The following is a 16,172-nucleotide window of genomic DNA, read 5'->3' as shown; positions in this document are numbered from 1 at the left end:
TGCAGCGCAGTTCTCCAGCCAAGAAGCATGTACAGAAGTACACATACTTGTAAAAGTATGCATAAAAAGGCTTATGTTTGTGAAAATAGCATACAAAATGCATTGCATTGGGGGAAAACGGCTTTGCAAATATATATATATTAAGCCAAACATGTATATTAGGAGAAAACTATACTAAATGCTGAGTTATTTTATGAGGTGAGGGAAAACATTTGAAAACTGATATGTAAATATGGAGAACTGAACATATGTTTGGGAAAAGGAGAAAAACCAAAGCTGACAGATTTCGGTTATCTGTTTGAGATCCCTAGCCCCTGGCACAGACCTGCAGTTCCGTGGGGAGAGGTGGTGCCCATTAAGCCCCTTGAATAAGTCTCTGGTGTAGATGGGCCTTTGGAAAGACTTCTGTGCTCACATTCCTTTTCTTCATCCATCTCTTGAATTAGGTTTTCCGAAGCCTTCCCAATGACGAAGTAACTAGCTTGGCCAAGTTACGGGAGTACATCACTAAGCCGAAGCTCGCTTGCGAAAATCCTGCCAAAGCAGCAGAAGAACTCAAAAAGATCCATGGGTTTTTAGTTCAGTTCCCCTTTGGTTTCCTGCAAGAAGAGAATTTGCTTCCCTCCGTCGGGACAAAAGAATCAATGGTGCCCATGGAAACTTGGACATAAGAGGATCCAGCATATGTTGGATTTAAGAACACAAAAAGCAAAAACAGGGTTCTCTGGAGATCTGCTGAATCGATTGTGGTTGCCTGGGATGTTTTTGCCAAGTCTGCACCGATCCAAAAGTGCCTTTTGGTGGAAGAGCTTCAGAGAAAACAACAGTGTAGCAGGGCGAAATGTCGAAGGCAACTGATAACTGACAAGTTCTGCTCACGGATAAAAGAGGACTTGCAATTAAGCAACCCAGGAAGGAAGGGAATTGCAAGCCACTTTCTCGAAAGACCACAAGTCACATTGCAATGCACCACTTATTCCATGCATGCTTGCTCTGCTTTGCCGATGGCCTCAAAGGGAATTCAGAAACTCATTGCCATAAAGAACTGGGAGAAAGCGCCTGTTCGTCCCACCTGTCTTTTACACTGGATAATGTTTGGCAACCACTTGCCACAACAATAACTAAGGCCACCACTTCCAAGGAAGTACCTCTTGCACTAGACAAAGTGAATTTGCACCCATGTGTCTGTTATGAGCTGTGCACAGAACACGGAGTTATTTGCTGCAAATATGCATGTACTGTCAATGTAATTATTACACCCGTGGTGGATTGTGGGCTATAGCAGTTGGTTAAATCTTTGGCCCTAGGCTACCTAGCTAGAATTTATTTCTTTTTCTTTAAACTCCTGTTTTTTGTGGGGGAGGGGAAGGGTATTCTGTAAATTGACTGCTGAGAAAACACTGCACGCTGCCACTTTGGGCCATGACTGTGATCACTGTCTGTCTGTTGGCACTCAGCTCTTCAGTGCTGTGTTTACAGCAAGAAAATGCTTCTAGTTTTGGACTGTTTGCATGCGTCCCATTACATCAGTATGGGCTGGAACATTCGGAGGCAACACTCGGGCTTAGTTCCCACTGTTTAATGCACTGGTTTGCATAAAAGCGCTTTTGATGCCGTGGATCATCAGGGTGCACAGTCCCCCAGCAGCAAGGGGGCTGCTGGCAATGAAGGGTCAACACTACCAAGTGTGAGAGCCAGTGTGGTGTAGTGGTTAAGAGTGGTAGACTCGTAATCTGGTGAACCGGGTTCACTTCCCCACTCCTCCACATGCAGCTGCTGGGTGACCTTGGGCTAGTCACACTTCTTTGAAGTCTCTCAGCCCCACTCACCTCACAGAGTGTTTGTTGTGGGGGTGGAAGGGAAAGGAGAATGTTAGCCGCTTTGAGACTCCTTAAAGGTAAAGGGACCCCTGACCATTAGGTCCAGTCGTGACCAACTCTGGGGTTGCGGCGCTCATCTCGCTTTATTGGTCGAGGGAGCCAGCATACAACTTCCAGGTCATGTGGACATCATGACTAAGCCGCTTCTGGCAAACCAGAGCAGCACATGGAAACGCTGTTTACCTTCCCACCGGAGCGGTACCAATTTATCTACTTGCACTTGACATACTTTTGAACTGCTAGGTTGGCAGGAGCAGGGACCGAGCAACGGGAGCTCATCCCGTCGTGGGGATTCAAACTACTGACCTTCTGATCAGCATGTCCTAGGCTATGTGGTTTAACCCACAGCACCACCCGCGTCCCATGAGACTCCTTAGGGTAGTGATAAAGCGGGATATCAAATCCAAACTCTTCTTCAAGTTCTTGGTTATCCATTGTGCTGCATAATGTCATTTAAGTTGTGCCCTTTTTAGTAAAGCACCTCCAGTATGGATCCCCTTCTTCCCCGTGCGATGGCTTCCTGGAGCACAGCCAGTCACCATGGGATGCAAAGATACTTTGGGCGCCAGCAACTGGAGACCTGACAGATGCTGTATCTGGTGCCCAAGGAAGACTGCTCACTTGTCCAGACAAGGCCCCAAAGCCTGAGCGGTAGTATTTATGACCTGGAAAGCTGTCTGCGGACTCCGGCTTCCTCAGCCTGAGGAGCAGCAAGAGGAGCGCAGTACCCCATAGTCGCCTTTGACTGGACTTAACCATCCAGGGGTCCTTTACCTTATTTATTTAAGGCCACCATCAGTAAAGGAGACTGCGATTCGGCAGTCACGGGCAATTCTGATTCGAGATATGCAGCCACCCGCTAGGGGGAATTAGATAAATGATGTTGCACTGTATCCTTTAGCTGTAAAAGATTATGACAGGGTTTTATATATATATATGGACTCCCACCTGAAACATAACTGGCACCTCCATCTTCATTTCAAGCACCTTGTTGTCTGTATAGTAAGCAATTTCATTAGGCGGAGGACAGTCTAGTGCTTTGCATTATGCTGATAAATAAGAAAACACTTAACATTCCTCAAGGGCAGGCCTGCTGCCCGGCTTAGTTTCAAGTTGCTATACAGTGCCTGGCATTTCATGCTGCTAATCCATAGCATGGGCAGAAATCAAATGCCTTCTTTGCCGACGGTGAATTAGACGTCTGTCGTGATGGTTCAATAATTTATGCACAGCATCCTTTTAGGAGAGAAAACTGCATGGCTAATGTATGTCTCTGTGACGTGCTCTCCATGGCTTACGATTTCTCAGGAAGTGTCGGCTTTCGAATTCGTTCTGCTGCTGCTGCTATTTGCAAGTGGACTTTGGGGATAATTGCTGGGAAATCGGGTTGATTCAGAGGACTACTGTGATGTGAAGGCACTGTTGTAGATGGAATTGGGTCGCCATGGAGCTTTCGGTTCAGCCAATGCTATTCTGCATATTTCCAGGCCAGGGGTCGCCAACATGGCATCTGCCAGTATCCACCCCCTCCCCATGGCGCCCGTGGAAGGTCCCAGTACATAACCCCACAAAAATCCACAATACGTGAAAGACAGTTTGTTCTTCCTCTTCAGTTCCTGTTTGCACTGGCTCAGCCTTCGAAACCGTGATGCCACTGTTAGGACCCTGGCAGAGACACATGCCCGACTGGCATGTTCTCCCCCTCCTAGTCGATCGTTCAGGAGCTTCAAAAGCTTTCTTCAGCCCAAACATCACAGCAACTGATGCCAAGAAACATCAGCACACTTTGGGATCTGCAGAGTTTGCACAGTTGCATAACAGAACTCAGCAACTCAGCATTTTGGCTAATCTACTTTATTTACATATAAACACACACGGAGCACTGCAACATGGCTCCCTCTCTCTCTAGCATCAGGCAGCAAAGAGAGAAAGAACAAAGGACAATAGTCCCACTTCACGGAACACAGTAACACAAACATCCTGTCTCCGTCACTTCCCACTCTGTGGAGTCAAAACATACACCATGTGATAGACAAAAATCCCATACCTGCAGACACGGGGAATGGATCTTCAACAGCCACACCCAAACAGCAGCCATTTTGTGACTGGCACCCACAGCACTTTCTTGAAATTCCAAAAAAGTCCACCGGCCCAAAGGCAGTCGGTGATCCCCGTTCTAGGTCAGGGTGGCACAAGGAAAGAGAACAGAAGAGAAGCATGCAATCCTGTCTGCCACTCTCGTAGTACACTGCTGCCCAGGCTGAGCAGACTAGAAGTAAAAAAACCTTACTGAGTCATTAGGGGCACTGTTGCAATTACACTATCTTATACTTGGGCATTATCTGGTGCTTCCGACTTCACTTCCAGAATGCTGACCCCCAAAGGATGGCCACTACTGTAATCTGGGCTGTGATTGTTTTGTGGGCGAGTGGTTTGTAGCCTTCTTTGTAGTTGCATGTTGTGAATTATCAGTTCTGTGTTAGCAGCGTTTGCTTTGTAGCCTGAAGGCTTCACGGTGAATACTGTTGCATCAGGCGCACTGTAGCGTCACTAATATAAAGCAAATAATTTCAGAGAAATGTGAAGACCTATAGGTTCACCATAAGAAACATGGGATGCTGTTTTGCAGAGAGAAGGGTTTACTGGCCTGCGTGTTATTATCGGTCAGCTTGACTACCAAGATAATGTTCATTGATAGACTGCTTGTGAACTTGGTTGGCCCTTTCGATTATTTTATAGGCACTGCAAACTCTTGTCCTGGAAAAAATTTACATGGCCTAGACAAATGGCAGCTTCAACTGCAGACCTCATGCCCAGTTTACGGCCATTTAAGCTTGTATAGTAAATTTGCTCCATAAAGCTATCTGTTGTGCTCTAGCTATGTTACCAAGATTTTAACACTGGCATGGATTAATGTTCCTGTGTAGTGCCTCCCATCTACAAAACTTGCTGTAATTTAAATTTTGTTTAAATTTAATTTATGAAAATTAATTCATAGAATAACGCTGAAACATTGGATTCCTTAGATAGGGGTGCTTGCTATATCACACGGCCAGATTTATGAAGGCTTCCATAGCAAACTACTAGGCATCTCATGGCAAACTTTCTGGCTGTGGATCTGTTCAGTTTGCTTGTCCAGTTCATCCATTCTTTATTCTCCTTTTAACTGACTACCCACAATCAGTCATGCCTATTTATTGCTGTTGAAGCGTGTCCGGACCCCTTGGTAAATCATTCCAACTTGGCTCGCCTTTCTGGATTAGGCTGTTAGTGTTTTGCTGACTTTGAATCCCTCGTGCTTCCATCTATATATTTATTTCCCATGTAGGGTATGGGGAACGAATTCAGTCTGGTTTGCATTGTAATACAAATCTACCTAACGTTCACTTCTCAAAACTATCCACAGCTCTCCTTTGAAATGCACACTTCTCTGAATTTTGCTATTCCGTTCTCCAACCAAATAATGTGTACAGAATAATGTGCATATTAGGGGAAAGTGAGCATGAAGATGCATCTGTTAGTGAAAGCAACATACCAAAAAAAAAAAAAAGGATTATAATTGGGGGAAAGGCATGCTCAGACGCTAATGAATCTTCATGAGGATTTTTTAAAAAGAAAAATTGACAAACTGGTGTGGAAATTAAAATGAGCTAGAGACTGGGAAAAATGAGGAAGTGCAAGAAACCAAAATGGGCAGATTACCCCATCCCTATTCTCAGCTATATGCATTTCAGGCAGAATGTCCTGGGTTTGATCCCTGATCCCTGCAGCTAAGCAGGAGAGCTCTGCAAGTCAGAGCAAGCAATTCTGGACTAGGTATATCAGCGGTACGAGATAGCTTCATATAGTGTCCATATGATTTACAGAACCTTGGCCTACTGAACACCATGCAAAAAAATTGCAACTGATAGAACATCCATTTTTATCATACAATTTCTTATTTTAAGAAGTTCGGTACCTTTATTCATGCATTGAACCTGCCAGAATATCTTGGCCATGCTTGCTTGGGCCTGAAGGAATTTGGGAGTTCAGCAACCTCTGGAACACTATGGCTTCCCCACTACCAAAACACAGGACAGGGTTGTGGCACCCAGACTATGGAACTCTGCCCTGGGAGTCTTGTCTGCCTTGCAGGGAGTTGAACTAGATGACTCTTGCGTTCCCTTCCAAGTCTACAATTCTGTGATTCATTTCTCTGTTGGCCTTCAGGTGTGTGATATAGAAAGGTTATTCCACTGCACTTTTGGCGTGAGTAATAATTTCAGGTCTTTTCTCTCCTGTTGTATGCTTTAAGATGACTACTGTTATTTACACTGGTATGCCTGCATCCCTGATACTGTATCACGACACTGATTGCTAATTTTCTGTACTTGTTCTCGTGGCTGATTGTTAGCTACCTTGGGGGACCCAAATGTGGATGAAAAGAAATGTTTCAGTTAATAAGTAAAAGAGGAAGCTTGTGTGGCCAGGACGACATCCTGTTCCGACCACCACTACTCATGTCACTACTTTGAGGACTTGCCAGAAAACTCGTCCATTGCTGCTGTAATTGATAAGCCTCTGAAGCCTGCTGAATCAGGAATCCACGAGGTTGAAGGACAAAAGTCAGTATTGATCGAAATAATCCTGCAACCAGTGCGGAATCAGAATGAAAAGCCACACAGACAAATGGAATCCAGAACTTCTTTTCCTCCTGACCTTTTAAGGAATAAAAACAAAACATGCTGTCGTCTTTGTTTCCCCCGCAATTGTTGCTGGGCCATTTGCACCATCGCAGTTGCTTAAAATAGATGTAGACGCCAAGAATAATTGTAATTTACTTGTCTCCATCCTTGACGCAGAGATAATGGGAGAAAAACAAAGTTAGCTATTTAATTGGCTGGTCAAACCACTTTCTCCGGATTAACTGAGCAGTAAGACAAGCCTGCACCTTTTTGTGTATGTGTGTGTTTTTCAGAGGGGTTGGGACAATTCTAAATATCTGTGCAACTACATGAACACTGTGAATATGCCTTCTGTGAAGGATTCATAATCGTCCTGTTTTTTGTTTTGTTTTTGATATTGCTAATCTTGCTAATGGCTGCTTTTATTATTATTTTTCCTTCTTCCGTGATTGTGACTAAAACGTAATGTATCTGAAAAGAAAATTGCATCCGGGCTCTTCATTTTGAGAGTCGCTTCTTTCTTCTTACAGCTGGGTTGGGGGGGGAACACACCTTTTTCAGCACAAGAGCTGTTATTCCCTTCTGGGGAACTTTCCTGGACCACATGCTGGTGATTGAGTGGAAGGAGTGAAGCAATGGATGCTAAGTGTTACTTTTGTATAGTAGATTACTTCCTACACACACACCTACACCTGCCTTGGAATGGTTGGATGCAGAGGAAAAGGTGGGAGGAACCAACTGGGGAAGCACCAAGGAAAGAGGGTTCAGAGCTTGGGGATTGGTGGTGGAACAACTAGGAGGGAGAAGAGGGAGAAGACTGGGAAGAGGTGGTGTCAGAAGCTGAAGAGGTAATGGAGCAGGAAGAGGCTGGGGCAGAGAGATGTCAGGCTCAGAGGCAGATGCTGAAGCAGGTGAGTGAGAGGAGGGAAGCCAAGAAACAGAGATGAGTCAGGTGGGGGAAGAGGCACAGGTGTCTCCCCCTCCTGCTGCAACAAGCTCTCCCAGAACCAGGAGAGGGCTGAATCGGGCAGAGGAGTGACAGGCTGCACATAGGTGCTTTCTTCGATGGCTTGGGGAAAGCCCTGGAGAAGAGGGGGACTTAGGTGGCTGTGAGGAGACAGGGAATTTCCATCTCGGCAACTGATGCATGGGGTGAGACCGACGGGGGATGAGCTGCTTAGTCCTGGCCCTCAACCAAGTCTGCAGAGATCATGCTAATAAAGAGTTAACTCCAACTTGAGCATTGTGATTTACTGCCGGCTCGGTCTTTGACATCAACCCTCTTTATCTTCCATCCAGAGGTGCAAGAGGGCCTATTAGAACAATCCAGCTACACAAAAAAACACAAGGAGAGGGCAAGGTAAGGTCAGTAACACGGCTTCCCTCAGGAGAGTCCGTAGGGCCAGGTAGAAAAATGTGAAGGGCCACATTCAGCCCTGGGCTTGAGGATTCACGAATCCTGTACTAAAGGCACAGCTAAGATAATGTTATTTAAATAAGCGCTTAGCTGTGAATGGGGACCTGCAGTGACAGAATCACGTTGTTTAGTCGTTTAGTCTAGACTCTCCGTGACCCCCTGGACCAGAGCACGCCAGGCACTCCTGTCTTCCACTGTCTCCTGCAGTTTGATCAGAGTCATGCTGGTAGCTTCGAGAACACTGTCCAACCATCTCATCCTCTGTCGTCCTCTTCTCCTTGTGCCCTCCATCTTTCCCAACATCAGGGTCTTTTCCAGGGAGTCTTCTCTTCTCATCAGGTGGCCAAAGTATTGGAGCCTCAGCTTCAGGATCCGTCCTTCCAGTGAGCACTCAGGGCTGATTTCCTTCAGAATGGAGAGGTTTGATCTTCTTGCAGTCCATGGGACTCTCAAGAGTCTCCTCCAGCATCACATAAACACATAACCAGAAACACATAACACATAACCAGCAATAAATGCTGTTGAGACTCTGCCAAAGTGGCAGGCATGAGAACCAAGAAACAGCCATGCAAGGACCCTAGAAATAGCATTTCAAGATGTAGTGATGGTGATGTGGCCCATACCTGGCATACCAAAATGCAACAGCCAGAGGGCCTTTCTGTCTGGCCCCATTGCTAGCAAGTCCTATCAGCCAGGAAGCAGGAAGGGGTGGGTGGGGAGCTCCATCCTGTTTGCTGACCACAAATGCCTCCTAGCAATTGTGCTACACCAGGGTTGCCATATTTCAAAAAGTGAAAATCCAGACAGAAAAGTTGCTGAGCTTTTTTGCCCAAAGTTGTTGAGCTTCTCTCGCAAGACTGCAAAGAAACTGGACGTCTTTGAGCTATTTCTGAGAAAAATTGGCAGAAGCGACACTACCAACATGGGCTGCCATGTCCTGATTTCCCCAGACATTTCACCAATTTCTGCCCGGACGCTGCTTGCGGCTGCAATATTCTGGATATGTCCGGGAAATTCCTAACAGCTGCACAGGAGAGAGAAGATGCCACTTGGCCCATTGCAAAACTGGACTGAAAGGAGAAGTTTCAGTCTCATGGGAAAGAGTGGGCAGAGGCAAAGCAAGAGCAACATTTTTGTCCTGGCAGGACACATTGCAATCTTTTCCCCAGAGCTTTCAAAGTGCCTGAGAGCCGGCTGGTTGTTGGGTGCTTGGGAACCACAGATCCCCTTGATTGCCAGGCTGGCAAAGCTGCTTTCTTTTCCTTTTTTTATAACCTTTTTATTGAAAATTAAAACAAAACATATTATCCAGAAACATATCCTTATTCCCCCCCCCATTTTTCCTCCCTCCCCCTCCCTCCCACCACAGACCCCACCCCCCAACTTCCCTCAGTTCCAGTCTTTGATTTCTCTAAAAATGCTGATTTCTGCATGTTACACAGTTGTATAGATCCTCAAACTATTTAGCTGATTATTATCAATAAAAAGGTTGTGAATGTTTATTCAAAGCCAGCCAAGGAGTCCAGTTCGCTTTGTTGCATCTTCAAATACTTTGTAAAGGGTTCCCATTCATCTTTAAAGTCACAGTTATCCTTGTCCCATAGCTTGTATGTCAGTTTTGCCAGTTCTGAGTAGTCCATCAATTTTTCTTGCCATGATTCTTTAGTTGGGGTTTCTTCAGTCTTCCATCCTTGTGCTATTAAAACTCTCGGGCCGTTGTCGCATACATGAAGATGTTTTTTAGCTTTTTTGGCAGATCTGTCCCTAATAAAAATGCTTCAGGTTCTTTAACAAATGTTAAATGGAACATTTTCTTCAATTCGTTGTATATCATTTCCCAATTTTTTTTTAATTACCTTACAATCCCACCTCATATGCCTTTATCATATGAGGCAAAACTGCTTTCTGCAGGGTTTGGCTGTGTGATCAAGTTCGCCACAGAGAACTTAGTCACACAGCCAATCTGGCAGCATTGAACTCATTATCCCTCTTACCTGGGGAAAGGGAGTCTCCCTTATTGATTTACAGAGCTTATTCTTATGGCTAGAAGCTGATTTGCTTATGGAGGAACATAATGATGGGTTGGGCACACAACTCTCTTGGGAGTTGTATCCAAGGGATTTGAGTGTTAGAGTCATGCAGTGCTGTTGCAATTCTGCTTATGAAGAACGCAAAGGCACAGAAGAATGGTGCTGCTGCGTCAAGGCCAATGGCCCTTCTAGTCCAGCATCCTGATCTCACAGTGATCAGATGGATCCCTATGGGAATCTCACAAGCAGCAGTGCTCTTCCCCTTCTGAAATTTCAAGCAACCGGTATTCAGATGCATTACTGTCCCCAACAGTGGAGGTAGAAGATAGCCATTGTGTCTAGTAGTCATTCATAGCTTTCTCCTCCATGAATTTGTCTAATCCTCTTAATGATATCCAAAGCACCAGGAGATAGCTCAACCAAGCCTGCAATCCAGGCTGCCCAATTCGTTTGCGAATTAAAAAATGCAGGAGATCTTGAGAGAGGGCCACAGATTTATTGCAGACCTCCAGGGAAAATGTAGACCAAAGCTGCTGTTAACACTTTCACAGTTCTTTTGCAAAACTCCTAATGCCTGTAACTTTGTTTCTTCCCCCCCCCCCCCCAAGCTCCTTGTGATTGGCTGGCCTCACCACTTGCTGGAGAGCGAACTGTTTTCTCCATATGCAAATTAAGAAAAAAAGGGAAGGGACATAGAGATGCAGGGAAAAGGGCCGACCGCTGATTGACAACCTGTAATCCTTGACTGCTGAGACTTCTGTTTCCCAATTAACTATCCGCTAGCTCCTTGCCAATTGACATGATTATGGATGCTAAGATCACTAAAGCACAGTAGGTTCCAGTCAAGGCCCATTATAGAGACCTAGCTGGAAAGGGATATAAGCAGGATGCCATGAAAAAGTCAACATTTGCCCAGCCAATACCACATTGTTTTAACAGCTGTTTCCTCTTTCCACCGCATGATGATTTGGTAATAAACTACTACGAAAGAACTGTCTTAAGATCTTGTTTTCGGGTTGCATTATCCTTAACATGCCTCTGGCTCTTTATGAAGGCAAGAAGTTTTTCTGTTACAAAGCCGCATCAGGTCTCCACGGTGCAGGCATTTTCAGGCATTTTCATCCAGCATTGAGAGGCCAAACAAGCAAGATTCAAGATGCTTTTCATCATTAAGAAGGGCACTTCTTTAGCCAAGGAGCTATGAAACAGAGTTGTAACAGCTTGCTCACACTTCTAGGTTCCTCACAAGAGATCATTGTGACTATCTTCAGAGATAATTGGAGATTTCCAGCAGGCTTCCCATGTTTATATATAAATCTATAGGAGGGTTACCAGACGTCTCTGATTCCTGGGGACAGTCCCCGGATTCACCAATCTGTCCCCGGCCAAAATCTGTCCCCGGAATGTCCCCGGATTTTAATTAATGTCCCCTGATTTATGCCTGGGGACTTCTGGCGAGGCAACATGGCGGGTGCCATGGTAGCAAGCAACACCGGAGGTCCCGGCCACGTCAAAGTTCCAGCCAACCAATCCGCTGGCGGGGTGGGGGGCTATTTAAACTGATGCATGAGCCAGAGAGCTTCCTTCTGGCTCGCTTCCTTGATCAACACTCGCCCTGAAATCGAAAGGTCGGCGGTTCGAATCCCTGCGGCGGGGTGCGCTCCCGCTGCTCGGTCCCAGCGCCTGCCAACCTAGCAGTTCGAAAGCACCTCCGGGTGCAAGTAGATAAATAGGGACTGCTTACCAGCGGGAAGGTAAACGGCGTTTCCGTGTGCGGCTCTGGCTTGCCAGAGCAGCGATGTCACGCTGGCCACGTGACCCGGAAGTGTCTCCGGACAGCGCTGGCCCCTGGCCTCTTAAGTGAGATGGGCGCACAACCCCAGAGTCTGTCAAGACTGGCCCGTACGGGCAGGGGTACCTTTACCTTTACCTTTATGGAATGTCTAGACATGCTTCTTTAATAACAAGAATACAACACTGAAAATGAATGAACTGCAGCTAAAATATTATATTCATTTTTCACCTGGTCTAGTCCTTCCCCTGCTCACCTCCCTTCAGAGGGTCTCTTCTCCAGTCTTCAGAGAGTAGCTGGAAGTGGGGAGGCAGAAAAAGGTCCTCCTTTCCTTCCGCTCTGCAGTTTTAATCTGAAATCTTAAGCGCAGTACCGCACCCAAAGCTCAGAAAATTGCTTGTGCTGCTGAAATCCCGTCGCAAAATGCGCCTAGTTTCAAAGACTGGAATTTCACTTCCAAGAACGGATGCATGCCATTGATGATCCCTCAAACACCCTTAACTAGGGTGTCGTCATGCTTCAGAATATAAAAAGGTAGATTTCCCCTTTCCACTCCTTCAATAGAGTCAGAATTAGAGGTAGGTGCAGGGCATGGGGGAACACCAGTGGTTGGTTCTCCCCTTGAAATTAAGATGTAATGAATCAGAGGCTGGCATGGCTTTATGAGTTGCTGTCCAAAGAAAGCAGACTATGTAAAAAGGCCTCTTTTTTTTAATGTGGGCCTGCTTGGGGGGGGGCATTCAATGCTCAGGGGAGTGTTCTCTTGCCTCCCACCATATTTTGGGAGGGCCAATCTGTTGAATGGTCTCTTTAAATTTGAAGGTTCATTATTGTTCCACAAGATGTGTATGTCTTTAAGGGTGAGAGCAAATAACGTGACCTAGTTTTACAGCTGTGAAGCAGTATAGCAGGTGCTGTTAAGTTATGTTAATTAAGCTGTTGGGTATAGTATATAAAGAGCAGCACCTAGCTCTCTCAGTGCCCTGGGGGGTGGGTCATGCTTATTGATATATTTAGTGTAAAAGGAGTTTTTGTTTTTGTTATTAAAACCTCGCAAAAGTTATTTTGCATTCCTTGTAAGGTGTGGTCTCCCCAGCATGCTTTCTGCAGTGCAACTAATCTGCAAATAGCCAACGCAATCACGGATTTTTGGAGCTCAAATCAGAGTTTTGAGGATGGCTCTATATGCTGGTGCTTCATCCCCAAACCCAATAGCAGCCAGTGATCCAGTATTTGACTATTGATGAGGCATCTAATCATAGCCTGCATTTTATTAAGGCTTGATCAGGGCCTGTATTTTAAAATGAGCTTAAAGATTTTCAAATGTTCATGCCAGGCAGAAGAGCAGCTGCCTAAGAACCTTGGCAATGTTTTTACTCCTAGACAAGGGGGCCCCCTGATTTATAGCAGAAAACAATTCTCAAAGTCGTAAAAAGGGAATTACAGGCTGACAGCCAAGGTTACACTGACCCTACATATTACAGAAGATAAAAAAAAGAGATAAACATAATTAAGAGTGGGTAAATAGTAAAATAAAACCATGTGCCTCCCATTAAACTTGAGCCATATTTTCCTAAGGTTCAAAGGTCAAGAGCAGTGAAAAAGGCAACTGGCTTGGCTGGAGAAGAGAGTATTTTGGGAAGTCTTTTTCTAAAGTTGTTTCTTTCTTAAACTGAGATCCTTTTAAGATTTCTTTTCCTTTTAAAAGGTTATCTATGTTATGTATTAAATATATATTGGCTTAAATGTAATTATGCAAAGGAATTAGAAACTAAGAAATGTTAAATCCTTATGCTAGATTCTTATTTCATATAGTTAGAAGAGATCACAGGGGCCATCAGCCACCAGCCCCCCTTGCCAAGCAGGAAACATCATTAGAGCATTTGTCAAGCTTTTGTTTAGAGACCTCCAAAGGAAGGAGATCTTTCAATGATGATCCTTGACATCTGTTTAAGATAAAAATTTGAGATTAAACCATTTGTTTTGGAGGGCAATAGGGCAAGGAGGGCAAGAGGTGAGCTGGTAATTAAGGTTCCTTGTTGAGACACATGTAAGATATATTACTACTTATTTGTCATTTATAGATAGAAGAATATATAGCTTTTTGTTTCCCAAAAAAGGACAGAAGGAAATGGGTGTATCTTTTGTGATTGGTTCTAGCAAACAGCCAACAGGAATTTCAACCAGGCTGATTGGACAGAGGCAGCCACAGGAGGAGCAAGGGGGCTGGATTAATGAAATATAAGTGCTGGCCAGAATGGCAGGAGGCTAGGCCAGAGCTTGGTAACCATATACCACTGTGCCTCATATTTATTTGTCTGACAAATAAATTATTATTTTAATTTCTCTATTGCTGCGTTGAATATTTCATTCCAGCTAAGCGTTAACCACAAGCAGGGTGCTACATTGAGGGACACACACACACACACACACACACACTTTACTTCAGGTGACCTCAGGAACTTTGTCTTGCTATTCGGCCTTGCTATCTAGCATCTTACGCTCTTACAAATGTCACATTTATGGAGGACCACTAGCCATAACTGCTGCAGGATGTAGCCTGCCTTGGCATTCCAGCTGCTGAGAATTGCAGGTGTGAAGAGTGGTCAGCCATTGTGAGGGCATGATGTTGGAATATAATGGGATAATGGGTCTTCCGTCTAATCCAGCGGGGATCTTCTTATCGTCTTATGCTATGTCTTCAGGTGACAGCAAGAAAATAAAATATAAATTAAAAATTGACTTCCTGTCAAGGCAAGAAATTTCACCCAGGAAAATATTCCATTCATCCCAGCCTACTTTTGGCTGACCCTATAATTGATGGAGACTGTCTGCTTTCTTCTCCAGTTTTTGTGTTGTTGTTGTTAAAATGTAGTGGTTTTTTTGGGGGGAGGGGATATTGTTCCAGTTTCTGGGTCGCATTTTCTTAGGCTTTGTTTCCACGCAGGTACCTCCCGTCCAGTCAAGTCTCCAAGCATCCTCCGTCTCCCTCCCTCTCAAATACACAATCAATCTGAATTCATTTATCCGCAGCTCATGTGTCAGCTCATCACGTTTTGCGTACCATCCCTCAGAAAGCACCGATGCAAGCAGACTGATGGGTTCTGCGAGCTCAAATCCCAAAGGGGTGGCAGAAGAATACTCATTTTTTATTGGAAAAATCAAAAGTGACGGGAACAAAATTGGTTCTACCGTTTTGATTGATCACAGGGAATATTTAGCTGGGAATGATTACAGCCAGAGTTCTCATTAAAGCTGTTTCTGGGATGGAAATTAATTTCAGGGATTTTTTTATAATAAGAATAAAAACCCTTTGAGAGGGAGAGGATATATGCACACACATGAATGTACTGGCACACATACAAACACACACACACACACACACACACACACAAACGTAAATACACACACAATAATCACACAATATTCTGCACTGGGTGACAGTTTGTATCATGATGAGAAGTTCTTACTATGATGAATCTGAATTTTTTTTCAAAAAACAATGTCTGAAGTAAAAGGGAACCAGCACTGCAGAATGATAACGTTATCATGCTTCTCCAGATTTCTGTTATCTAGAGATTAGTCTGGCCCAGGAGGAAATGCAAGAGTGGTTAGCATGCTGTTCGACAGCACAGCTAATGGCCTTTCCACATTGTCTGTCCCTTCTGGGAAATCTTGCTCCAGTTGAAGTTTTATGCATTTAATCAACCTTAGGAAACCCTTAGCGATAGGTGGATAGAACACCGCAGCTAGAAAGATCAGAACCAGTGGAAGAAATTCTCATCCAGAGAAGCTGGGCAGTGGAGTCAGTGGCTTGGGGATGCTGCTACAGTTTCCTTCTTCAGGGTGGAAAGGTATGTCAATAAAAGTTGTGTTGGCATGGGAGATGAGCAGGTTCTTTTGGCTGCAGAAACAGACTTCACTTAAACCAAGATGGAAATGTGATACATTTTTTCCCAGCCTTCTTGTACCCGGCACAGACTAAATCATAGATGCACTATACTCTCACATGTAATAACTACAAAACCCATTGTTATGTATTGAGCTGAATCCTAGATCAATAGGATCCAGAATGCAACAGCCTGATTGGTCTGCAGGAGCTACCCAATCCAGCTCCAGGTGGAAGTGAATCAGCGACCTGATTGGCCTGCAGGAACAGCCAATCAGGCTTCTGGAGGAAGTGAATCCGCAACCTGATTGGCCTACAGGAGCAGCCTGGAATTAGCCAATCACGCAGCGCCCATTGTGTAAATAACACACATTGTGTATACAGTGGACGCTCGGGTTGCGAATGTGATCCATGCGGGAAGCACGTTCACAACCTGCAGCGTCTGCAACCCGCGGTGCCGCATCTGCGCACAGGTGGGTTGTGGTTTGGCACTTCTGCGC

The 16,172-nt window shown here is 44.9% G+C and overlaps 1 protein-coding gene and 1 long non-coding RNA gene across 3 annotated transcripts in view; both read left to right on the top strand.

Moving 5' to 3' along the window:
- Positions 1-7,045, top strand: part of PLD1 (phospholipase D1) — a 136,048-nt gene extending 129,003 nt beyond the window's left edge. For both annotated transcript variants that reach the window (XM_079977697.1, XM_079977696.1), the window contains exon 26: positions 447-7,045. In XM_079977697.1, coding sequence (XP_079833823.1) covers positions 447-671 — 225 coding nt within the window. In that variant the 3' untranslated portion in view covers positions 672-7,045. The remainder of the gene's footprint in view (positions 1-446) is intronic.
- LOC307217291 overlaps positions 1-8,485 on the top strand; it is a 119,893-nt gene extending 111,408 nt beyond the window's left edge. Inside the window, exons 2-3 of the long non-coding RNA XR_013839534.1 lie at positions 2,301-8,091; positions 8,471-8,485. This is a non-coding gene — a long non-coding RNA (uncharacterized lncRNA). The remainder of the gene's footprint in view (positions 1-2,300; positions 8,092-8,470) is intronic.
- Positions 8,486-16,172: the final 7,687 nt, after the last annotated feature.

Source organism: Podarcis cretensis (assembly GCF_951804945.1).
Source record: "Podarcis cretensis genome assembly, chromosome: 5".
Lineage (NCBI taxonomy): Eukaryota > Metazoa > Chordata > Lepidosauria > Squamata > Lacertidae > Podarcis > Podarcis cretensis.
This window is presented reverse-complemented; position numbering and strand designations above follow the sequence as displayed.